The 24368-nt window shown below is 47.4% G+C and overlaps 10 protein-coding genes across 10 annotated transcripts; 8 read left to right on the top strand and 2 right to left on the bottom strand.

The window, feature by feature from the left end:
* Positions 1-296: 296 nt before the first annotated feature.
* On the top strand, positions 297-2736 carry N7455_001892 (anoctamin family protein; the record flags this gene model as incomplete). Its single annotated transcript, XM_040951270.2, has 5 exons — positions 297-375; positions 445-598; positions 661-949; positions 1002-1433; positions 1480-2736. 5 exons carry the CDS (start codon positions 297-299, stop codon positions 2734-2736), a joined length of 2211 nt encoding a protein of 736 aa, XP_040818645.2.
* A 777-nt stretch (positions 2737-3513) lies between these two features.
* Positions 3514-5159, top strand: N7455_001891 (BZIP transcription factor; the record flags this gene model as incomplete). Its single annotated transcript, XM_040951610.2, has 4 exons — positions 3514-3567; positions 3787-3802; positions 3963-4231; positions 4285-5159. 4 exons carry the CDS (start codon positions 3514-3516, stop codon positions 4780-4782), a joined length of 837 nt encoding a protein of 278 aa, XP_040818523.2. The 3' UTR covers positions 4783-5159.
* Positions 5160-5807: 648 nt separating this feature from the next.
* N7455_001890 (bZIP transcription factor) lies at positions 5808-9513 on the top strand (the record flags this gene model as incomplete). Its single annotated transcript, XM_040951062.2, has 6 exons — positions 5808-5900; positions 5966-7085; positions 7940-8226; positions 8297-8463; positions 8555-8971; positions 9028-9513. The coding sequence occupies 6 exons, from the start codon at positions 5808-5810 to the stop codon at positions 9458-9460; spliced, it is 2517 nt and encodes an 838-aa protein (XP_040818091.2). The 3' UTR covers positions 9461-9513.
* Positions 9514-9707: 194 nt separating this feature from the next.
* On the bottom strand, positions 9708-11597 carry N7455_001889 (GMC family oxidoreductase; the record flags this gene model as incomplete). The annotated part of the gene is made up of 3 exons (XM_040951873.2): positions 9708-10736; positions 10789-11502; positions 11555-11597. The coding sequence occupies 3 exons, from the start codon at positions 11595-11597 to the stop codon at positions 9787-9789; spliced, it is 1707 nt and encodes a 568-aa protein (XP_040818052.2). The 3' UTR covers positions 9708-9786.
* A 2076-nt stretch (positions 11598-13673) lies between these two features.
* N7455_001888 (uncharacterized protein) lies at positions 13674-14660 on the top strand (the record flags this gene model as incomplete). Its single annotated transcript, XM_040951059.2, has 1 exon — positions 13674-14660. One exon carries the CDS (start codon positions 13674-13676, stop codon positions 14658-14660), a length of 987 nt encoding a protein of 328 aa, XP_040818136.2.
* Positions 14661-15288: 628 nt separating this feature from the next.
* On the top strand, positions 15289-15888 carry N7455_001887 (uncharacterized protein; the record flags this gene model as incomplete). The annotated part of the gene is made up of 1 exon (XM_040951705.1): positions 15289-15888. The coding sequence occupies one exon, from the start codon at positions 15289-15291 to the stop codon at positions 15886-15888; it is 600 nt and encodes a 199-aa protein (XP_040818369.1).
* A 248-nt stretch (positions 15889-16136) lies between these two features.
* Positions 16137-17550, top strand: N7455_001886 (M20 family metallopeptidase; the record flags this gene model as incomplete). Its single annotated transcript, XM_040950888.2, has 4 exons — positions 16137-16229; positions 16280-17076; positions 17130-17269; positions 17327-17550. 4 exons carry the CDS (start codon positions 16137-16139, stop codon positions 17548-17550), a joined length of 1254 nt encoding a protein of 417 aa, XP_040818128.2.
* Positions 17551-18189: 639 nt separating this feature from the next.
* N7455_001885 (uncharacterized protein) lies at positions 18190-20097 on the top strand (the record flags this gene model as incomplete). Its single annotated transcript, XM_040951597.1, has 8 exons — positions 18190-18335; positions 18397-18490; positions 18547-18614; positions 18674-18730; positions 18788-18946; positions 18996-19365; positions 19416-19823; positions 19897-20097. The coding sequence occupies 8 exons, from the start codon at positions 18190-18192 to the stop codon at positions 20095-20097; spliced, it is 1503 nt and encodes a 500-aa protein (XP_040818160.1).
* Positions 20098-20891: 794 nt separating this feature from the next.
* N7455_001884 (uncharacterized protein) lies at positions 20892-21587 on the top strand (the record flags this gene model as incomplete). The annotated part of the gene is made up of 3 exons (XM_040951357.2): positions 20892-20907; positions 21023-21335; positions 21395-21587. The coding sequence occupies 3 exons, from the start codon at positions 20892-20894 to the stop codon at positions 21585-21587; spliced, it is 522 nt and encodes a 173-aa protein (XP_040817868.2).
* Positions 21588-22145: 558 nt separating this feature from the next.
* Positions 22146-23079, bottom strand: N7455_001883 (N-acyl homoserine lactonase family protein; the record flags this gene model as incomplete). The annotated part of the gene is made up of 3 exons (XM_065604182.1): positions 22146-22582; positions 22639-22999; positions 23056-23079. The coding sequence occupies 3 exons, from the start codon at positions 23077-23079 to the stop codon at positions 22146-22148; spliced, it is 822 nt and encodes a 273-aa protein (XP_065462673.1).
* Between the last annotated feature and the right edge of the window lie 1289 nt (positions 23080-24368).

Below are 24368 nucleotides of genomic sequence, written 5' to 3'. Positions count from 1 at the left end.
ATTTATTTGCATTGCATAGCTTATTACAGATTGAGGGTGAAAGTCGGCTGCTATACATGTATGTTTAGCAAATATCTATGATCACAGCTACATATGGCTCAATGTTATATATATATATATTTTGAAATGGAAATGAACTATATTCAAATATAAGGGTCCCAATCCAATCCCATTGAATATTATAAAACAAGCATTCAAGTTGCGTCGTAAGCACTTTAGCGCCAGTGACGGCATTGACCCGCAGATCACCTCGATTTGCCTGTTCCACATTCTTTCTTCTTTCAACACCCCCAGTTATGGCGACAATTCCAGATAATGTCCAGGAGTATAATCTCCATGTGGACTATGTTATCCGTTACAGCTTCGGAGATGTAGGTGAGTAAAAAAGAGCTCTAGGATGTGGCTCTAGGATGTGGCGGGGGGAACACATTCTAACAATTTCAGACCGATCGCAGGCAATTGAGCAGCTAGAAAAACTGCTCCAAGCACTGGCCCAAGTTGGCCTTCAGGTCGAGGTGCGACAAGGTGATGAGTCGTCTTTGCTCGTCTTTGTGAAAGCTTCGGAAAAGCGGCTGAAACAGGCTGTCTATCGGTCGCGGTGAGTGATGAGGGATGATCGTTCTATGCCAATGTGCTAATTTTGATTTTGTATTTCCACAGAGTACGCGACTGGCTATATGGAATTCGCAATGCTGAGCCCACACCTTCCAATTCGACTGAACCCCAGACCGAGGCTGAGCGCCTGCGGGTGATCAACCAGATGATTACACTTCCCAAGGAAGAGGGTGGTGCCGCTATCACCCCCAACCATGGCGAATGGAAGAACGTCACTGCTATATTCCCTCTTCATGATGTTGATACAAATAAAAAGTGGATAAGAGACTGGAGCTCAAAGACCTTCCTCTCCGATGATGACTTGGATCAGATCCGGAACAAGTTTGGAGAAAGTGTATGTGCAGCAGTGGTTGTTGTTTCTTTGGCCTGGCTAACATAGATGGCAGGTTGGATTTTACTTCGCGTTTTTGCAGTCATACTTCCGGTTTTTGATTTTCCCGGCTGTCTTTGGATTCTCTTGTTGGTTCCTGCTCGGCGGATATTCGATTATTTATACTATCGTCAATTGTCTTTGGTGTATTATCTTTGTGGAATACTGGAAGCGCCAGGAGGTTGATTTGAGCTGCAGGTGGCAGACCAAGAACGTCTCAGCTGTTCGGACCAAGCGACGAGAGTTCAAGGCAGAAAAGGAGGTCAGCGATGAGGGTACTGGCGAGATGCGCGGTGTCTTCCCGGCAACTAAGCGCATGCAACGGCAGCTACTTCAAATCCCGTTTGCCTTGGTTGCAGCAATTGCTTTGGGTGCTATCATTGCGACTTGCTTTGCCATTGAGATCTTCATCTCGGAGCTCTACAATGGCCCCTTGAAGACATACTTGGTATGGTGATCCTTCCTATCTCTTGTTACTAAAGCTTACCCTTCAGATCTTCATCCCAACCATCCTTGTGTCGGCGCTTGTGCCAACCATGAGCGCTATTTTGACGTCTATCGCAACGAAGCTTAATGACTACGAGAACCATGAGACAAATGATGCGTACGATGCTGCATTGACCCAGAAGGTCTTTGTTATCAACTTCATCACTTCTTATATGCCAATTTTCCTGACGGCCTTTGTCTACGTGCCATTTGCCAGCCGAATTGTCCCCTATCTCGATGTCTTCCGCTTGACAGTCCGGCCCTTCGTGTCAAAGGAACATGCCATCTCAAAGCAATCGCATTTCCAAATCGACCCAGCTCGCCTGCGAAACCAGGTTGTTTACTTCACTGTCACAGCCCAGATCGTTGGCTTCGCCATGGAGACTATCGTGCCCTATATCAAACAACATGCACTCCGCAAATATAAAAAGTACAACAAGGAGCGCAATGGTAAGCTTGACCGAAATGGCGATAAAGAATCGCCCGAAAGACCCGTCGTGTCCTTCGATGATCCGGCCGAGGAAGTGCAGTTTCTCACGCGTGTGCGCAACGAGCTTGAGCTTTCCGAGTATGATGTGACTGATGATCTACGTGAGATGTGTATTCAATTTGGATACTTGGCCCTTTTCTCACCCACATGGCCGCTTGTTCCCCTCTCCTTCTTTGTGAACAACTGGGTCGAGTTGCGATCGGACTTCTTCAAGATCTGCATGGAGTTCCGCAGACCTGTGCCATTGCGGACTGACACCATTGGACCCTGGCTCGATAGCCTGGGATTCCTCTCCTGGGTCGGAAGTATCACGAGCGCCTCCCTGGTCTACATGTTTAGTGGCAACGCACAGCACGGGCCCAATGGCGAGCCGACAGATATCAAAGGCTGGGCTCTGCTTTTGACAATCTTCTTTTCGGAACACTTGTATCTTATTGTGCGGTATGCTGTGCGGGCTGGTATGGCCAGAATTGAGCCTCCCAGTTCCCGCAAGGAGCGCACTGAGCGTTACCTCATGCGCAAGCGCTATCTTGAGTCGACAACCAATGCCGAGGCGGATGAGGAAAAGGACGAGGACGAAATCACGTCTGTGGCCCAGTTAACTGATATCTCACGCACCTCTCTTGAAGATGATGCTCGGCGTGCGTCCTTGCACGGCGCCGACCCGGCAACCCGTTTCTGGATGCACCAGCGAGGCTGGACAGAGTCAGCGAAGATCGGAGCTGGAATTATACAGGCACAGCCTACCAATGGCAACGTGAAGAAGCAGCAGTAGTGCTTCAGAGTTGTGCAGAGCAAGGATATAGGGGCAGGGCGCCGGGGATGTGGGAGGCTGGCTGTGCTTTTTGGAGGTAGATACGAGATTACGAGATTGTAGAAGTTTAACTTACTACACTATGTGCAGGTACATAATAATCACCGATATTGGTTTGATTTACGCTTTGAGTTGTCCCCAATTGATTGTCTAGATGGTTTTGTGCCTCAGGCAGCGATGTCGGGATAAGCGGTGATAATGATGTCATGCTGACTCGGTCGGGAACAAGTAAACGCGTTCCGAGACCGGATGCGGGCGGGATATAGTCAGCAATGAGCCTCCTCGTAGACATGTTCATAAATACGACAACATAATTCGATTGGAGGGATATGACGAGCCATCATGAGACTGTGGTTAAGCCCAATCACAGTCTGTAAATGTAGTATCAAAGCCAGTTTTATAGCAAATAGTGTAGAGATAAACTCCGGGGTAGGAGCCCACTAGGTATCTCCCTCACCGCTTGCCTGATGCAAACACTTCGCTTACCAACACCTTACATAAATCGACGATCGCCCGCGGGCCCCAAATCCTCTGACTCAGAATCCTTAAGTAATCCTCCTCCTCCTCCAGTCCCGCCATCAACCTGCTTACAGCATCGGATCTGTAACTGCTTACCTCATTTTAACTGTATTTTGATATCAGCAAAGTAGCTCTCATTGCTCTCAATTGTTGTCGACCTAAGAGTTTTGTGCAAAGTCACTGCTCAACTTCACCACCAATCCCCTTTATCCTAAACCAATGCAACCTGCACTGGCGCCAGCGCCGCATCCAAGCATGCAGACTTCTGCTCAGGTAAGCAGATCATCTTGAACGCGCGTTTGTCATCATATCTAGAAAGGTCCCACGACGAGTATCCCCTCGATGTCATGGATGTCGCAACGCTTATGTCGCGTTGTTTGGGATGAGACTCGATGTCTCCACGACGCGTCGCGTGTCTCTCGACCTTTGCCCGTTATCTATATCATTCATTCTGTTATTGCCTATGGTCCATATACTAACATTTCACTATAGGATCACGCAGACCAGGGTACGTGATTGTAGTTTAGAGCCATTGCATTTGAGGGATTCGTGGATCCGTGGGTTTCAGGGCTGAAATCTACCATACCCCGATCTCCTCTCATCTCACTTGGGCAAATTAGGGTGTGCGTCGTACGTGATTGTTCCCCATTGCTAACATGATTCTATAGTCCTTCATGACCAGCTGCTAGCTGCTCAGCACCACCTCGGCGGTCGCCCCCAGGGAGCTCCGGGCCAGCAACAGCATTTGCAGCCCAACAATGCTAGCCCCCGTGACCAGCCAAACATCGACCCCGCCATCTCGGGTGCCATGCTCGGCGCGCCCCAAACTCCCACCCAGCCCCAGGGTGGTTCTCCCCCATCTGACGGTGGCTCCAAGAGCTACGGAAAGCGAGAGCTGTCCACCTCCAAGCGCGCTGCCCAGAACCGTGCTGCTCAGGTATGTCTTTTTTGATACCGTACACAAGAGTACTTCGCTGATAACCATAAAAGCGCGCATTCCGCCAGCGCAAGGAAACCTACATCCGCAAGCTTGAGGAAGAAGTTAAGAATATCGACCCCCTGAAGGACCAGGTTAAGTCCCTGGTCGGCGAGAACTACCAGCTGCGCGAATACATTATCAACCTGCAATCTCGTCTCCTTGAAGCCCAGGGTGAAGTTCCCGAGCTGCCTGCCAACATCGATTTGAGCCAGCCTCGCACCACTGAGATGGCGCTTGCCTCTGCCGGAGTTCAGAACTCGAGCCCCTCGGGCTCGGTGCCCACCCCTGGTCCCCAGGGACAGCACTCCAATTCTGTCTCTGATGACATGAACTCGCTGAACCGCATCGCTGCTGCGACACTTGGCATGCGTAAGCACCCAGATGACGCCACCTTCCTGAACAACAACAGCTTCCAGCAGAATAAGCGGGTGCGCACGGATGATAACCAGGATGGAAATGATGGTGTGAATAAGCAGGAGGTTTCGCACGGTCTTCCCATGGTGAACTAATCACCATGCTGTTTTCATCGCCATATTGATTGCCAACGTTTTGCGATCACCTTTCGATACCCGCATCTGTGTCTTTTTCTTTCGTTCTCTGTTCAGCTTCGGTGTTACGTTACGTTCGACGACACTTAACATTTGTTCTATCTCGCCTGCTCTTCTGGATCTCCTGTGCCTTTTGCTTTTACTATTATGTCATGTTCCCCCTTTGCGTAATGGTGTGTGGCGCAGCGAGTGATTCCATACTCTTTGATTTCGGCTTCGTGCTTCGGTGGTGTTTTGAGATCTTTTTTTTACCTCCATTGTGGTAGATTGAGGGGGGAGTCTATTATCCATTACTTCGTTCGTCTCATACTTCAACTCAATTTTCAACTCAATCCACCTGTTTATGTTTACATGCTCAATCGGACTAATCATAAACGTGGACATATCGAACCAAGGGACTTTCGGATATTGCCTAGTGCTAAGCTTTCTGAGTAAATTTTAGTCCGATCTGAGACTTTTGAGGTGCTCCGTGCTAGCGGCTTTGGGTGGGTTGTACTTCGCAGTATCCTAGTACTATTCGGTGTTCTCAGGCATTGTCTAAATTAACCCATTCAAATAAAGCTATCTGAAACTCCTTTGAGGCCAAGCTCACTTCGAAATGTCACGTCGCATCGGAAATACCTCGGGAGGAAAAAAGACTGGGAATCTCCTTTGTCCGTCGAGGTCGTGACAAGATTTTTTTCCTTTCTTCTTTTTCTGAATATTCCATCAACGATTAGAAAGAGACATATTGGCTATTTCATTGAACCGGCCCAACATTCTCACCCAATTGGTGTATCCATCCCAACTACTCAACTATCCATAGTATATTGTGGGGACCGAGGCGGATTACATTATCAACACTTCGCCTCCAGGGCTTTTCACGTATAGACACCGAGAATATGCCCACTTCATTGCTTAACGCCTGCCCATACACAGATTTTTGGAACTAAACATAACATCTCGTTTGGCTTGACCTAGCGCGCACCTATATCGGATGAATCAAGATGTCAGACTCGGTAGCCAAACCTCAAAAGCGTCCACCAAGGAGTGCGGGTAGGCGCAGGCTCGATGCGCCCGGGGAAGCTATACTCTCTGAGGTATTTGGTTTCTATGCAATTAATAAGAAAACAGTGGAGAATATCCTTTCTGACTCCTCGCGCAGGATCGGCGAAGCCAAATCCGCCGTGCTCAGAAAACCTATAGACTGAAAAAAGAAGCAAGTCTACAACAATCCCAGAAACAAGTGGTTTTTCTCGAACATAAGATGAAAAAAATTGCAGATTTGCTTGCGGACTACAGAGTGGCTCTTCAATCTAGCCTTCAAGAGAGCCATTGCGAACTTCTCAGGGATTTTGACAGTATCCTGAGTCTTCTTACTAGTTCATCCGAGGACGTTGTTCAGGAAACCAGTATCAACGACATTTCATTGAGAGAAACTTCCAAAAAGTCCATCTCGCAGCCACCCAAGAACATCCAGTATGATGAGCATTTCACCAATGATACTATTTCTGGTCACTGCTCTATTGTTGAACCAAGCTCCACATGCATTGAAACGCCTCCGGAAACCGAGGTCAGCCCGCATCATGAGACCGGAGAGATGGTTCTTTGTCGATCCCCACCTGTTATGCAGGAACAGAGGAGATTAGATTATGACCAACCCATTGTGCGGAGCATCGATCAATTTGGTGGAGCCAATGTTCCCAATTCATATTCATTCCTGGAAAGTTCATTCACTCGAAGACTCAAACGCTCTAGTCTGGAGCACGCCTTCCGAATATTTAGCGATACACGCTCTGATCCGCTTGAGGTATTCCGAGTATTTAGACTCGTCCCCTGTTTCAGGGATAGGGCAAAGATGTACCCTTACTTTAGGGACCTGGTTACTTCTGAACGAGGTAGTTCATTGGAGATTTCTGCACTGCCATTTTATTGTATTGGGGGAGCTGGAACACATTATGCGACAAAAGATGAAAAAGGGAATCCCATCTACCCACCGAAGATGAGGCTCCCTCGAAGAATACTCGGTACTCTGCCCATGCCCGGGATTCCAGATGACCCGAATTATGTCCAACAGGCTCAGAGTAATCTTGAGCTTTGTGGGTTCGGTGGGCAGTGGTTTGATTGTCGCGACGTGGAAGGATATCTTAGAGAGAAAGGCGTGGACTTGGACGGACCTGGTTCATTTCCCACAGTGCATAATTTAGCACCGAGTCCCGGTCAATCTGAGCTTGAACCTGGTTTATTGGAAACTCAACATATATCATCGTCCGAAACCCAGACTGGTAAGTTGGTCTCCTTTTACCGGGAAGACTTGAACTCACGATACACATACGTGATAGTCTCATCATTACCCCGACAACCAGAATGTTACGTACTCGACCTTGAATCATTTTTGATAGGTGAGCTTTCGCGCTGATATCATGTTGAAGCCTGTTTCTGAAAAAGAATGCTAGCACTCCTTCGCGGGGTGGCTATCTTAGGACGAACACCCGGTTTCCGACGATCCGATGTTGAAACTGCCTTTCGCTCAGCCTTGATGCGAAATTTATCTTACAGTGACAATTAATATATCTCGATCAAAGATGGAGATCGGCGGCAGACTTAGAAACCAGAGAAAAGATATCTAATGTAATTTATTAGTTGCGTCCATTATATACTCGAGTTTGGCAATGAGTGCATCGCAAATGATGATATTTAGTTTATTTATTTCGACTGTGTAGGTAGGCCCCATCCTTTTCACCCGTGTCTGTCCAGAGCCCTAATTGATTACATTATCACCGTGATCAACCTCCGAGGTCCCACCAGAAGTTTCCAACGTTCTAATCATAGTTTGTTTGAGAATTGCAAACCCAACAATATGGCGTTCATTAATATCTCACATTCCTAAATTTCACCATGAGTTTTTGTTGGGTTAGTGATCCACTGTAATCAGCCTCGGCAACTAGAATTGTTCTTCCTTGACATATATAAGATATCTCTAAAACTCCTGTACCATCTTAAGACATTTCTTCATCTAGAATCGCACGGCAAGGGAATTTATAAGCCTCACACAACTCACAGATACAAGCTTTAGACGGCAAGTTGGCAAATGCGAGACCTCAATTTAGCGCCAAATGCTTACTATGTTGTGATACAGAACGAATGCTTCAAATTTCCATTGACGAAATGGCGGACGCCACTGGCTTGCTCTGTACATTATGGAGCAAACATCGATTGACGATTGCCATTGCCTTCATCAGCTATATAGCACTGGTTCGACTTCTTCGATACCGCCGCATGGTGAAGATTGAGGCCCCATTCGCATCTGGCAAGAAAGACTTGTCAGAAATGACGGTCAAAGAAGCACATGCTATATTGACCCAGTTGCAAGAGCTCGAGTTTCCACATGCATTTTCCAAAGCTCGCAAAATTGCTCTATTGAAGGTACGACAGAAACTTGTGTCCGGTTCAACAGCACCGTGGGGAATGCCACTAAACTCAATTATTGTTCTAGGCTGGAGGTATCCCGACTATGTCCAAGCTATTCGCAGTTACAGGCCAAAACAACAAGCGAAATTCGGGGAAGCGCGTTGTTGATACGGAAATCCTCTTGCGAGAGGTGCAGTCCAAACCTCGGGATTCTGATCGTTATACATCAGCCGCGGCTAGAATGAATTATCTGTATGTTGGATGCACCACTGAACTTATCTTGCCTTTACTTCAAGGTGAATATAAATATATTGTCCTTCTGGCTGACCCGGGGGTTTGCTAGCCATGCTCGTTACCGTCGTGCTAACAAAATAACGGATAATGATCTCCTTCATACTCTGGGTGACGGTCTTGCCGAGATTGTGACTGTTGTTGAAAGAGAAGAATGGCGCAAGCTTACCGACGTTGAAAAATGCGCTCTCGGTATCTTTCACAAGAACCTTGGAGAAGACATGGGAATCCCCTTTGACCCGCTTCCTTCAAAAAGCGACGGATGGAAAAATGGTCTGGACTTTGAGATTGAATTGATGGAGTGGACAGTCCGGTATGAGGAAGAAGTGGCAAAGCCCACGGCAACGAACGATCAATACGTTCGAGTTTACGTTGATTCAGCATTGTCGTCGCTTCCTAGGTTCATAAGAACGACTGTGCGAAAGATGCTAGGTAATGACTTGGACGATGTAATGAGAACGAGTCTTTGGTAAGTTTTGCTTCTCATTCAACTATGGAAGTCCCTTCCTTTACTAACGTGCACAGTCTTGAATCACCTGGCCTAGTCCTCTGGTTCCTATTAGCATCTATCCGAGAAGCACGAAAAGTATTCCTCCGATATCTTGCACTTCCACGGTCTTCATCCAGTGCTGTTAAACTAGTGCAGGACACACCAAACCAAGAAACGCGTCTATATAATTTCGAAAGAAAAACCCTGCAGCCATGGTACGTCCAACCAACTTTCTGGTCAAAATGGGGACTCGGCGCATTGCTGGTGAGAGCACTGGGAGGAAAGGTGCCTGGGTCGCGAGGTGACCGATATCAACCAGGAGGATACGACTTGATGACGATCGGGCCGGAGCCACAGAAGGAGCATGGAGCGGAGGAGATGAGATCTGATATTGAGGTAATCAAAGCGAGAGGTATGGCTACATGTCCGTTCTCCCAGGCTAAAGCGAAGTCGGGTCACTTCGAGTGAAGTTGTTCACTTCTACGTGATTCCGAGGATCTATGTAATGAAGCACACAAACAGGGTGTGCATGCATTTTTATTCAGCAGCATAGGTTTAGAAACAAAACATTGATGTGATAAAGAGCGATACTGAAATGGCATTGGCCGCAGGCAATATAGTCCCTGTATCCCTTTACTACTTCGAAGGTGGTCCAGTCTGAAAAATATATTGGGAAAGATTATCGTTCTCATCAATTTGAGGATTACCTAAATACGTTGGACTTGAGTTATCGTGGCAGATGAAGATTATCGAACAACCTTGACCTACCGATACGATGATATACTATTTATAATTCACTGTTCGTCAAGACCATATTCCTTGATAAGAACGTCAGCACAAGTAACACCAGTCACATAGGCTGTAGCCTGCGTGTGGTTGTTAGTGAGAACAGGAACAACACTCATATCAGCAACGCGGAGGTTCTCGATTCCCCGCACGCGGAAATGTGTGTCAACGGCGGCGTCATTAGCATCAGCCTTGCCCATCTTGACGGTGCCGGTCATGTGCCAGCTAGAAGAGAGGAAATCCTTCCAGAACTGGAGAATGTCCTCGTCGGAATCAGACGCGGGCCCGATGAGCGTGGAGACAGTGTCCTTCGCAAAGGACTCGTGTCTACTAACTTCCAGTAGGTGTCGGTAGATCTCGATACATGCGCGACGATCGAAGGGATCCTCAAGGAACCGCGGGTTGAACAGCAGCGGGACGTCTGGGTCGGAGGACTGCAAGCGTACTTCGCCGCGAGATTGTTCGTTCATCATGAATGCCGCGAGACCAACATAGCTGTAATCCTTGAACATATCGGGTAACATGAAATGGATGGGAAGGTGGGTGACCATCTCGTAGTGGGGGATGGTTTCGCGGTTCATGAATTCCTGTACGGATGCTGGAAGTGCCTTGAATTCGGGCGAAGAGGTGATGCGGTCTGATTTGAACCAGCCACTGCCAACCTGGCAGCCGTATCGGGTCCACAGGCCAGTGTTGTTGTCTTCCCACTGTTTCATTGCAGCTTCCATGGCGGCGGGGTCTTGGAAGAACGAATTGCGGTCATTTGTCTCAGGGTTACGGGCAAGAATCAGAGGAACAAAGTAGTGGTCTCGGAGACCCTGGCCAACAGCAGGGAGATCATTGACTACTGGGATGTTGAACTTCTGAAGGTCTGCAGCGGGACCGATTCCAGAGTGCATTAGGATTTTCGGGGTGTCGAGTGCGCCTGTAGAGAGAATCACATCCCGAGAAGCAAAGTCTGTAATCTATGTCAGATGAGGTGAATGGTAAAAGTTCATAATGAGACATACACTGCTTGCCCTGAGTCTCTACTCCAACAGCCTTTTTGCCCTGCAACAAGATCCGCTGTACTGGGCTGTCCGTGACAACCACAAGATTATCAGGAGCACCCGAAAGCAAGTCAACAGCCGTGGTACGCTTTCCCTTGCTAGCGGAGTTGATAGTGGCAGCCATGCCGAGGGGGTTACCCGAGTTGTGATCCAAGTTGAGCTTATGCCCAGCCGCTTCAAATGCATCTAACGAGAGCGACAAGTCCCTTTCCCAATCCTCTGCATACCCGACGCGCAGGGAACCCGAGTTGCCATGGTCAGAAGCAACCGAATTGGCATATTTCTGATCCTTCGATAGTGTGACACCACCATTGAAAGTCTCCAAATTCTTAAAGCGGGTCTGCATTTTCTTCCATCCAAAGGTATCATCGTCCACCCCAGATGCCCACTCATTGTAGTCGTCCCGCGCGCCTACAGTGTAGACCCCGAAATTTATTGCCGAACCACCTCCCAGACCCTTTCCACGGGAGTAGTCGAGCTCCCGTCCATTGCAATATTCCTGAGGTGTGGTCTTGTAACCCCAATTCAGGCTCCCCTCCATGAATGTCGTCCAACGCTTTCCATCCACTCGCAAAGCTCTATCATCATTGCGCCCACCTGCCTCAAGAAGTAGGACTTGAGGTCTTTGGGCTGATTTAGCGAGCCCCGCTGCGAGGGCACAACCAGCTGGACCACCTATTTAAATGATGAGCATAAGAGACTACATGTGTGTCTGGTGTATGATTACCTCCTACGATGACAAAGTCGTAATTGCCTTTTGTAGATTTCATGTTGAACGTAATCTTATAGCGTCACGAGCAATTTGCAAAGATTTTGCAGGGGTAGCATGTTAAGTATATATGTATTTTCTTTTGTCTTATGGAGGGACATGCCCCCCACCAGCTGAATGCCCCTCTTTGTCCAGTGCATTGACAGTAAGCCAAACACTTAAAATGGCGGGCTGTAGACATGTAGGGATCGAATGATAGGTGGGGTCGTCAGGAAATGCACACCCCCACCAGGGATCCATCACGCGTGGTAAAGGGATCGCGTTGATTTGCCTGCAATAATGTTCACAGAATACCGCATCTGTTTATTCATGACAAGGTTTAATGGATCACTGAAGCCAGGGAGGGTGGTTAATCAGCCCAAAGTTACAGGGTGCGGATGCAGATCACATGGTGTCTTAAGAATACGTATAAATTGAGCCTATTCATTAGTGGCACGCCAGGGCAAGGCTAGTACCCACCCATACGAGGATTTGTCTGAAAGTCGCTCTTCTTTTCACACACTATGGCTCGAGTGGTAATCACCGGGATTAAATGTATAATGTTTGCTCTCATAGAGTCTTGTACCTTGAACCTTTTCCCACAACAAGCCCTATTGTACCAATTTCCGGTCCCACTTCGCCGAAATATTCTCGATAGTGTCGCAAGGAATCTGAAAATTGAAAACAATAAGATCCAAGCCGATAGGCGGTTCACAGTGCGACCAGAGAAGCCTAGTGCAGGATATCGATTTTCTAAAGTTAGGAGGTTTCTCTTCAGAGCTGAGTGCAGTACATGAAGATGACAGGTCAAAAATATCTATGGATGCATGTTTCAGGTTGTAACAGCACTATCGTTCGACTGTCATGCTCACCACTGTTAGTATTCCCCTGACTCTTTACCACGACTATCATGATATGGTCTGGACTCTGGAGTGACTAGTCGCTTGTTCAAGTATGGCCTGTGCAGCCAGATCTGCAACGGGAAGATCTTCGGCACAGGCCGAATGCGCATACAAAGTATGCATGCATGCATACGTACGGAGTATATGTTGGGAGATATTTTCATGCCTCAAGAGGGATAGCCCTGACATTGGTTTGGGAACCTTCCAAGGTTGGAAGTCATGGTCACGAGACCACGGACGAACGCAAACGCACGGTTCCCCAAGTTGTTTTGGGTCTGGATTCTCCGCAACAGAACTGACCAATTGGAGATGAGAACGCATTCCCCACTACCGCGGAGGTTAGCGTAAAACCGTGAAGATTCATCCTCGGTAATTGAGACACCCGAGTATCTTGTGTTTCTCTTACAAAGATGTGAAACTGGAAAAGTATAGACGGTTACAGGTTGTATCGGGGTACTATAACCACTTCGGCCACTTTAGCCAGTAGCCACTGTCACTCTAGCCACCACGTAAAAGTTGGGCAATTGAGTCAAAATCCTATACGAGAATAGAAAGTTGAAATTTGAATGGGGAAAGATCATCCGATTCTATTAGTGTAGATCCCATTATTATTCCCTCTAAAATTGGAAAAAAACAGAAAATAGAAAAAAAAAAAAGGTGCGAAGTTCACGTGTGGCGGTTCCAAGGGTTCCCTTTCTCGGCTTAGCTTGGCATGGGGGCAAATAGGCCGGGGATGGCCCTGGACTTTTCTTTTCTCCTTGACTCAACCATTCCATTTTCACTGTACAATATAACTGCATTATTGGACGTTCACTTGGCTTCGCTCCCTGCCTTGAGTCCTGGACCTCATCATCGTCCTCAAAACCTCCTCCCAAAGTTACATCCGCATTCTTCGGCAAACGAACTTGCGATCAGATCCTCCTACCGATCTCAATCCACTCCCGAAATCCCCCCCCCCCCCCCCCCCCATTTTTGTCCGATTAGCGAGCCCCAAACCTCGATACCTTTGGATCAACATCACCTCCATTGGCGCAAATGATTCCCTCGGACTAGCACAACTATCATGGCTACGGAACTCGTACAATTGAAGCAAAGTGTATCGGGGTTCTCACTAAGCGGGGCATGAAATATCCTCCCTACGGTCTTTCCAATACCAACATTGAATATATATCCCAGCCAGGCTGGTTTAAGTCACCATGACAAACCTATCGCAATCTCCCGACGGGATGCACGGCTACCGTGACGATAATGTGGCAGTGCGGACATTGATGATTGTTTTCACCTCCATCGCATTATACAACGCCATTGAACTGTTAATATTGCTATTTTTGACATTCACTCGTTATCGAGGACTTTACTTTTGGACACTTCTGCTCTCGGTAATCCTCGGAGTGGTCCCTCACGCCATTGGCTACCTGCTGGGTTTTTTTACTCTAGCGCCATTATGGTTCTCTTTAACTCTCTCCACTGTTGGCTTCTACGTCATGGTCCCAGGCCAATCGCTGGTCCTATACTCTCGTCTTCATTTGGTGGTCAACAACAACAAGGTGCTTCGATTTGTTCTTTGGCTGATTATCATCGACGCGATCATTCTCTTGATCCCAACGACCGTTCTTACTTTCTGTGCCGCGTTCGTCGGAAATCCGTCAATGAATTTCGGATACAATGTCATGGAGCGAATGCAATTGGCCTGGTTCTGTGCCCAAGAGATTCTCATCTCAGGAATTTACATCGTCGAAACCGTGAAGCTGCTCAGAATGATGCCAGACAAGGACCGACGACGATCCAGAATCATGTATGAGTTGCTGACCATTAATTTCGTCATCATATTGCTTGATATTTGTTTACTCCTTGTGGAGTACATTGGACTCTACTCGCTGCAGACCACGTTGAAGGCCATGGTCTACAGTATCAAGTTGAAGCTCGAGTTCGGTGTGCTTGGAAAGCTAGTCGACCTTGTGCAAACTCATCGATCGCAACCCACTTCGTCCGAACACGAAGAATATCCTGGCTTCGTGGACCCTTCCCAGATTACATCTGATATCACTCATGCGGCCCCGCGGGAATTGCGACCGGGAGGGCGAAGAGGGTGGAATACGTTGTCTATGGAGAGTTTGCCCAGTTCTGAGCGCAGAATTCGTCCATCTACACAGTCGACCGACGATAGCATGCATCCATCTTGAGACCAGACTGGTGATTTTGAATCTTTCTATCACTTAGACCAACGGTCTACATAATTTTCACGAGCACAACCAATCGCGCTTTGGTTGTTCACTCTTCCAACCGGCTTTCTGCTTATCACAGATGGCGCAGATTTTCAGGAGTAATGGACGCAATTTTGCTGCTTCATCTGCTTGCAGGAAAATCGCCTTAAGTCTGCAAAAACACAACCCATAATCCCACCCATTGGAATCGGAATCCCTTGGGTTCCTCTCGCTCGCGCAATGAAACATCTGCGCAGCTCTTTCGGTGCATCGACAATCTGATGCCCACCAATCCCTGCATCCCAGCACGAGATTCGACCAACCTTGCCGTCAATTCCTGCTGCCTGTACAAAATACTATGTGGTTCAACCAAACTACTGCAAAATTCCACCAGATCCACCATAGGACTGCGTTGTTCACGTGTGCCAGATTTACATTGGCAATACTAATTTAATGCCGTCTATGGACACCCACGATTTGTTGATTACCAGCCTCATGATGTAACTACTTGAATGACAATATTACGTCGCCATGACATATCATCAGAGATTAAAATCGCTTTGAACATATTTAGATCTAAAAGTCTTTCTCTCGTAGTCGATGCAGCATGGAAAACACCGTCTCCATCCACCATGGCCCCTACGAGGCCATTCCTCCCACAGCCTCACCAGGTCTTAAATTCCTCCACAGATTCCTACCAGCACTAGACTCTCTCACCCCCGCCGAAAATCCCATTAGCCCTTTCTTCACACCCAGCGCTCCCATCCTCATCGGCAGCGATCCACCAACAGCCGCAAGCCAAGCAGTCCCTCTCATGGAAGTACGCAGCCATCACATCTGCAAATTCCACCACCATGTCCATCTCGCCTGGGATATAGACCTTGGGAGGGACATAGGTCCTGTCCAAACATCATACAACAGGACCGCTCCAAACGAAGAGGCCGCACAAAAGGGACAGCTCTATGCCCCACTAGCAGGGAATATCCAAATGAAGCGCACGGTTATGTTCGAAGCGACATCCGAAACAACATTCAAAGAGGACCCTGACCAGTTCGCAGTCCGAATCCGAGAGTTCAATATCCTCGATTTGGAAGGTCGTGATGAGTCGGATTTGCAGATCGTTGAAATGCGCATCTTTTTGGATCAGAGACCTATTCAGGCCCATTCTGCAAGTCTGTTTACCGGGTCTGGCTATTCTGGAGATTAGTGGGTGAAATGTAGATTGCATAATAGAATGAGATGGACGTGCTTTGCTTCTCCACTGCGGAATCCTTTTAAACAACCCCCGCTCCACCCCACTTGGGAGGTGTGTCTTGATGTCTTATCTTCGGGGATGATGTTCGGCACGGGGTTCCTTTTTTGGCTGGTCTTCTTCGCCTCTTTGCCTTTTAAGGTTGTATTGCCCTGTCCCAGAATTCGTGAACAATTCCATTTTTCTTTTTGCGATTGAACAAAATGTTGCCAGTACAGGGACAAGCAGAGATCATCCACAATGTTTGTGGGGCCTTGGATAAGTATGAATCTAATCTCAGTGAGATCAACCAGAAGGTGTGTATGATATTTGGCAAGAACACCATGCCTTTATTAACGTTCAATAGATCTGGTCGAATCCCGAGCTAGCATTCAAGGAGTACAACGCCCGCGATAATATCTGCGAATTCTTCGAGTCGCTCGATGCTGGATACCAGGTTAATAGAAAGGCCTATGGCGTTGAAACAGCGCTTGAAGTGATTTATACCCGCGGCGAGGGCGGACGTATCGTCGCGTTCAACGCAGAATACGATGCCCTTCCCGGCATGGGACATGCATGTGGCCACAATCTCATCGCTACAAGTTCCATCGCAGCCTTCCTGGCTACCTGCGAGGCAATGGCCACTCTATACTCCGATGGACTTGGATATTCAGTTCGGTTGTTGGGGACTCCCGCCGAGGAGGGCGGCGGTGGAAAACTCCTGCTCATCGACGCGGGCGCATACAAAGATGTAGACGCATGCTTCATGGTCCATCCATTCCCGGTACTTTCCGGTGCGCCCGATCTTCTTAGTTCTAGTTCATGCACGGGGATGTATCTCGCAAATGACAAAGTTCAGGTGACATTCACTGGCAAACCGGCGCATGCGTCGGCTGCGCCGTGGGAGGGCGTCAATGCTCTAGATGCTGTGGTATCTGCGTATGTGAACATTTCGATGCTGCGACAGCAGATCCTGCCTACGCAAAAGATTCATGGGGTAATTTCGCGGGGTGGAGAGAGACCGAATGTTATTCCTGCTTCTACGACGGTTGAATACTATATGCGATCGGAGACTGTGAAGACATTGAAACCATTGACCGAGAAAGTGCTCAAATGTTTTGAGGCTGCTGCGATTGCGACTGGCTGCACGGTCGAATTCGAATGGTATGATAATTGGCGATGTTCTATTGATTACACTTCGTTAACCTATTTGCTAGGGAGGCCGCGTATAAGGATATGAAGATCAATAAGCCTATCTGTGACAGCTACGTCTCTGCTATGAACGCTATGGGCCACAATACTATCTTCGATGCCGTAGGGCAGGTAGGAGGTCTTAGCGGCGGGTCAACCGATATGGGTCAGTATTGAAGTTCATTACAGTGTAGCCAGAAGCTGACTATTCACTTTGATATAGGCAATGTCTCATATGAAGTACCTGGCTTCCACGGTGGATTCTATATTCACGCCGATGGTGTCAACCACACACCACAATTTACTGCCGGGGCTGGATCTGAAGATGGGTTCAAGCGTAGTTTGCACTGTGCAGCGGGAATGGCCGTGGTGGCGTGCCGGACATTAGTCGATGAGAGTTTCGCCACTGCCATCAAATCGGATTTTGAGAAGGGCTTGGAATTGTGAATACTAGGCTTAATTTAGCGTGCTCTCGTGTTTCGTGTGAGACCTTTGAAATTGAAATGCCAGTGCATGACACATCGTCATTGACAACACCTGAACAGGGTTCCCTATCAGTATAATGACGATTTGCAATAGTTGCGGAATAGTAGCGCAACTCAAACGCCTCGTGTTCATAGATAACTAGGTACCTATGTCAGATGCCGACGATCGACGGCGCATTCAATTGCCGTACTTAGCATCCGCTGAGGGGGAAGTGGATGCCTCCCCCAGACCGACTCCGTGCTGACTTGCAATCCCCAGGTTTTAATTGATGGAGACCGGATTTATGGGAAGTGGGGTGCCGACCGATTAGCAGCCTCGCCTGTTCTCCGGAATTGGCATCGCGGGGAAATTCTGATAATAATCTTAAAACTAAACTATGTGTCTCAATTGGTCGAGACATTTGAGACCCCCCTTGAATGATGGCTTAGGGTCCACCGCGGAAACCCACCGGGGCTTTGGGAATACTAAGTCCAAGCGAACTTTGTTGGGCAGATTTTGTGGCGAGGAAGTTGAGAGCGATGTCGGCTGTGTGAGGGTTTTTGAATAAGAAGGCATTGAGTCTGCCTCATCTGGTGGACTTGCTTTTGTTTAATTTTCGCGATGCAACCATACGAGACCAACCTAGATGAGAAGGATATGAAGGAGGGAGGTGAGTCACTTGGCCGGGACCTCGACCTTGGCCAAGTACTCGCCATCCAACCAACGACTAAAGAGGAACGGAAGGTGTTATGGAAGCTGGATCTTATGTGAGTATTCCGGCGGATTATACCTATGTGTGTGTGTGTGTGTGTATCTGATACAATGTAGTCTGGTCCCGTTGATGGGAGTCGCGTATTTCCTCCAATTCCTCGACAAGCTCGCTCTGAGTCAGGCGACATTATTTAATTTACGAGAAGATCTGGTATTTACTCCTATACAGCGGTTTGTCGATGAAGATATGCTGACGGAAAGTCATAGAACTTGAAAGGATCAGAATATTCATGGGCATCTGCGATCTTCTATTTTGGTTACTTTGCCTGGAGTTGGTATGTATTCAAATCTCCTCTACCTCTGCCTCTAATCACCCATACTGATCCCACAATAGGCCCAGTTCATACATTATCGTTCGACTTCCTATTGGGAAATATATCTCGGTCTCAGTGTAGGCTTTTCCCCACTCAAGTATCTCTGGCGCCAACGATGAGACTGACTTTATAAGGTTCCTGTGGGGTGGGGCCCTAATGTGTCATGCTGCTTGCTCTAATTGGAGTGGACTTATGGCCGTCCGTTTCTTCTTAGGAGTAGGCGAAGCGGCAATTGCACCGGGCTTCACATTGCTCACGGGAATGTTTTATAAACGTGAGGAACAACCTCTACGGTAAGTCTTCCAAATCGAGGTGGACCAAGGACTCACTAACAAGCTTTAGACAATCTGCCTGGTTCTTCGGAAACTGTATTGCTGTACTCATTGGTGGTGTTATTGCCTACGGTATCGGCACTATTAACACGACTGTCATTGCCCACTGGAAACTCTTGTTCCTTATTCTCGGCGCCATCACTTCGAGTTATGGTCTTGTATTGTTCGTCTTGCTGCCGGACTCGCCTGCCAAGGCCATATTTCTGAAGCCCAATGAGCGTGCTATTGCTGTGCAGCGCACTCTGAAGAACAAAACTGGAGTCATGGATACCGGTGTGTTCAAGTGGTCACAGGCTGTTCAAGCCATAAAAGATCCCCAGACATGGCTTTTGGTTCTCAACTCGTTTGCCTCGAACCTGGCCAACGGTGGTCTTACTAGCGTGAGTATTTACCTTCTTATCCCTAGAGTTCAAAGCTAATTCTGTTATAGTTTACGTCGATTATCACCGCCGGGTTCGGCTTCAGTGATCTCAAGGCCCTTATTATGCAAATGCCCCAGGGTGCCGCCCAGATCGTGTTTTTGCTGATTACCTCCATCACCGCGACTTTCATTCCATCTTCCCGTATATTAGGAATGTGTCTCAACACGATCATTTCGATTATAGGATTAATACTCATCTGGAAGCTTAACCCCGACGATCAAGCCGGGCGAATGGTTGGGCTGACGTTAGCTGTCGTCTACGCGATCAACCTTCCCATCTCGTTGAGTATCGTTACATCGAACGTCGCTGGATTTTCGAAGAAGAGTGTTGTGAGTTCACTGCTTTTCATCGCATACTGCGTTGGAAATATCGTCGGCCCTCAATTCTTCCTCGCCTCGGAGGAGCCATCGTACCCAGTAAGTGGCCATTTTATTCCTGTTTGGTGTCTAGCGTAAAATACGAAACTAACGCCATGGCTATTTACTATAGACTGGTATCAAGGCTTCTATGTCAGGTTTGATTCTGAGCCTTTTCTTCCTTCTGAGCTTATACTCCTACTACACATGGGAGAATCGTCGACGAGACAGGTTGTATGGCTCGGCTGAGCAGATCACCGTGGGGGCTGAATTACAGGATGAACTATCAAACAAGACTGATCGTGAGATCGAGAGTTTCCGGTATCTTCTTTAGATGGGAAAGTGAGGTCCTGTCAATATAATGTTGTTCAACTAGCGAGTTTGGGAAGCTAAATACAGCCATTTCCAAGTCATATCGAAAGAACAGGAGAGGTATTTCTCGTAGCATTGTAACGTTGGTTCATACGTAGCATACTTACAATATTCAGCTGATTCTTCAGTGTGCTTGTTGGGAGAATACTACAATTTCCACTCAACTAAACTCGTCGGGGTTAAGGAAAGGTGTTTCTAGGGTTTGATACCGCCGACCGAGTCTTCTTTATTTGGTAAACGGTGGTGTTATCTAGCCCAATAAATCCAGTGACTCGAGCTGAAACTGCCTGCAAGGCTGGCGAATAGGAGAACGGCGGATGATTCGCCTCTCACTCAACGGTTTGATGGATCAAAAACAAAGGGAACCAGCTATCCGTGTCCGTTTAGGCATTCAGCCATCCATACCTGCCACATCTCGCAATTTCGCAATTCAATTTTCTAGTTTATTATCCACTTCTTTTCCCATGTTCTGGACCTTGAGCATTGACATCATTCCCCTCTTTCAAACAATCACCCCTACCAAAAACTCATGAGGCGGTCATAGCTTAGATGGATATGTCGAGTTTCTTTATTATATATTGTAGTGGGGAGGTAGGCTCCCCACCACACTTAGTACATATCATCCTTTTCTTTTTCTTTTAATGTTGTTCAGGCGTTAGGTAAGCGAGCATTGGGACTTCAAGGTTACAAGTAGCAGATGGACACAGATTGACAATACACACTCCTACACCTCTCTGAATTAACTTCTTGGGCTGCATGCCTGGATTCCTTTGTATGCAAAGTCGGGTATGAAACTGAACTGCGAGTGCTGAATCGACCCGTATGTCTGAGAGCATACAGCCTTGAGCGTTCCCCTCTTCACTATATAACAAATATATGTTTTATAGATACGGAGGTCTATAAGCTGCGATACCCGGTCGTCCTTCGTAGGTTCTGTATCCGAGATAGGTCTGGCGGCGTTGGTCGCTTCCGCAGTAGAGATGATATTATCCGTAAGCTAGAGTTCCGTATACCTCTTTTGGTGTCTATGCTCAGTGAGCGTCGGGTCTGTCGTCTATATGGGCTGACGGAAGGTGAGTCTAGACAAGTAGGCTTGAATCTTTACCTGAAGAAGGAGCTCGATAGAACCGAGAGAATGATCAATATTGGTGGAAAGATGGAGCTCGTGGTCCAACCTAGAGAGCGGATTCTGATTCATACGTAAGTACTCCATATCATTTCTGGTTCATTTGAAGTATATGCTGACAATTATGATTTAGACCTGGAGGCGGTGGTTGGGGTAACGCATCCGATGATGGTTTAGTGGCCAGTGACAGCAAAGTCACCAGAATTCCTCGACTTTCCAGCCACGAGGAAGTGTGCATGCCTTCAGTGTTGCTGCCGAGGCGACAATGTGACGAGAATATACACATCTTATGGGGTGTAGATGAGGACTTTGGATCATGTAGCTAGAGATTTCGACTTTTTGATTTATGATTATGCTGTGATGTCTTTCATGAATTATTGACGTTATTCTTGTGCAAAGTCTGTCCAATTGTAAAGTAGGTATACTACTTACTCTAAGCTTGTGTTAGGGATCAAGGATTTTGCAAACATCATTTTGATACTAGCCTAATGCACCAAGAAACGAAATGTAGACTGTCTGCCCTTTTGATACCTGACATAAAGCCCCTATACATATTGATAAAAATCCCTCATACTTTGAATTAGTAAAAAAGAATAGAGGGAACATCCGTGTAAGACACTTGGAAAGCCCATTCTGCCCTGATTCTGGCTACGATAGACTGGAAGGATGAGAACAAAAATCCCCAGAAGACGCCGAAAACGGGGGTTCCTACACTGTTGTTTATTGTACTATCACACCCTCTCATTCATACAGAAGCAAGACGTTCGAACATTATCCTGACTCAAGGCCAACCTTTTCTATTACCCTGCGGGTTGTGTGGTTCTTGGCTTGAACCTGATAATCAGATACTCTGGCCGGTTGTAGGCCTTCATCTGTTGTATGGTCTACTCTAAATACTCAGGGCTTGTCTTAAATGCCTTCGAATAACTCGGTTCATGGCCAAGTAGGACCCGTGCGCCTGTTCTATCCACCAAACCTTTAACAAACTGTCTGCTCCTCCACCACGCATTATAATCCCTCATCAACCTACCTGCCGGCCGCCCATCCTCGTAGTTCTCTTTAACATGGAACAAATCAGCAGTAAAGATGCTTGTGCCACTGTCCCCCATCTGTAGCTCCATCACAACACTCCCGTCTGTGTGTCCGGGACAGCGATGGAGTGTTAGTCCGGGAAAGACCTGTAAATGATCCTCTGAGAAAGTGCGCCACTTAAGGCGTGACACGTCGAGATACCTCTTGGAATATAGCGATGGTTCTATGCCCGTTGCGGCTGCCCAGAAGGCGTTTTTGAACTCCGCTTCGTGGACCCAGATCTCAACGTCTATGTTCAGAGTCAGTCGCTCTGTTTCCTATGCTTAGGTGCGGATGCTTCATTACCGGTGTCTAGAAAATGCTCCAGGCCACCAGTATGGTCAAAATGCAAATGACTAAGAATGACTTTTTTCACGTCTTTGATGGACCCCGCGCCTGTGGCTTCGATGGCCGCGGGCAAGCTGTTGATCTCTTTCTGCCAGATCCGGGGCATACATTCAATCATAGTAGAGTCCCAATTTGAAATTGCGTCTTCGCATGACCCGGTATCGAACAGAATAAGACCGGCAGTGGGGTGCTGGATGAGCGCGGAAAACACGACTAGTGATCTTCGCTCATGTTGCTGTGGCGGCAGATGTGATGGGAATATGTTCGCTCCATAAAGCACACCGGAGGCATCGCTGTCGAGACTTCCGAGATTAAGAACCTGTACGAGATTTGTTTGTATTGAGTTGGTAGATTACAAGCACTTGGGGAGAATACCCATAGTTTGGAGCCCTCGGGCATGCATGACAGCGGAAGAACAGGAATCTTTAATAAATTGGAATTCCAGTAGTCTAAAGTGGGATCTCAAGGTGACGGTTAAGGCTTTTATTGACCGAGCCCGGATATCGCTGTGATTATTTATACTCCAGTCATCCACTCCCAGTCAATAAAGTCAATAAATGTCGTGACATTTCGCCGAATCATCATCGTTTGTAGTAAAAACTTTCGCAAATTATGAAGACTAGTCGTTGGGGTATCAATGTGAACAAGCTCACGCATGGCAGCTTCAACTTCCCCAATGCCCCCACTAAACCCCTCCTGTTGATGGTCGTCTTACCTCGGTAGGCGACGTCTTACCCAACTGATTTCACATCATCAATAAACAATGAGCAATCGAGCAAAGAAGTAGTCTCTTTTGATGCCAAAGAAACGATTGGTTTCAATAAAATCTACCAAAAACCAGCATGACGGCACTCGATTTTAGCAAAGTCGGCTTCATTGGCCTTGGAGCCATGGGAAAGCACATGGTCGAACATCTCGCCACCAAACTCCCTAATGACAGCCGCATCTTCCTATATGACATTTCAAGCCCTCCGATGGATGAGCTAGTCTTGACCAATAATTCGTTTTGTCCCGAACCAGGTAATAAATACCGGAAGCTCAAAATACCAGTATGGAAAATACAAGGGTTTAGAAATGAACGCGCTTGCTGGAAGTAGTAATAATAATAACAAAATTGGCCAACTCATTACCAAATCTTGAGATTTCGCCTTTTTTTCTCATTTCAATTACATTTCAGGGGGTGGTATCTGCGGAGTCATCAATCACGTGAATATGACTAAGCCGACCAATGCAGATGAAGTCTTGCCTCAGCCCACAGCACCTAGATGCCCTGATTAGTTGGCACATGATGTACCTTACCTAGGCTAGACTAGTCCGATTCATGATTTCAAGGCTTATTTTAAGTCACTATACGTACCATATTTCCTCTGCCGGGTGGGACTTTTCTATCTTAGCTGCCGCCGCTTTTATGAGGGCGCTCAGAATCAGGCTCACTGGGCAGATCCCAGTCCGGGATCAGAACTCACTGAGCTGCTCATGCATATCACGTGACTATCTAGTGAGGTCCACGAGCTCTTCCAAAGGCTCAAGGTCTAAGCCATCAGACCCAGGAATCCCCACCGGCCCCATAGCTCGCCAAATGGACAGCTCACCAAGGATGATAGAGTTTTGTTAACTGATGTCATATTGGAGAGAGGCAAAGCCGAAAAAGTTCGTGTCTGGGCGGTGGGCACCAACGGAACACGAAG

The sequence above is a fragment of the Penicillium solitum genome, assembly GCF_028829755.1.
Source record: "Penicillium solitum strain IBT 25940 chromosome Unknown utg000001l_segment0_segment0, whole genome shotgun sequence".
NCBI classification, from domain to species: domain Eukaryota; kingdom Fungi; phylum Ascomycota; class Eurotiomycetes; order Eurotiales; family Aspergillaceae; genus Penicillium; species Penicillium solitum.
Note: the sequence above shows the minus strand (reverse complement) of the source record. Positions and strands in the feature narration are given on the sequence as shown.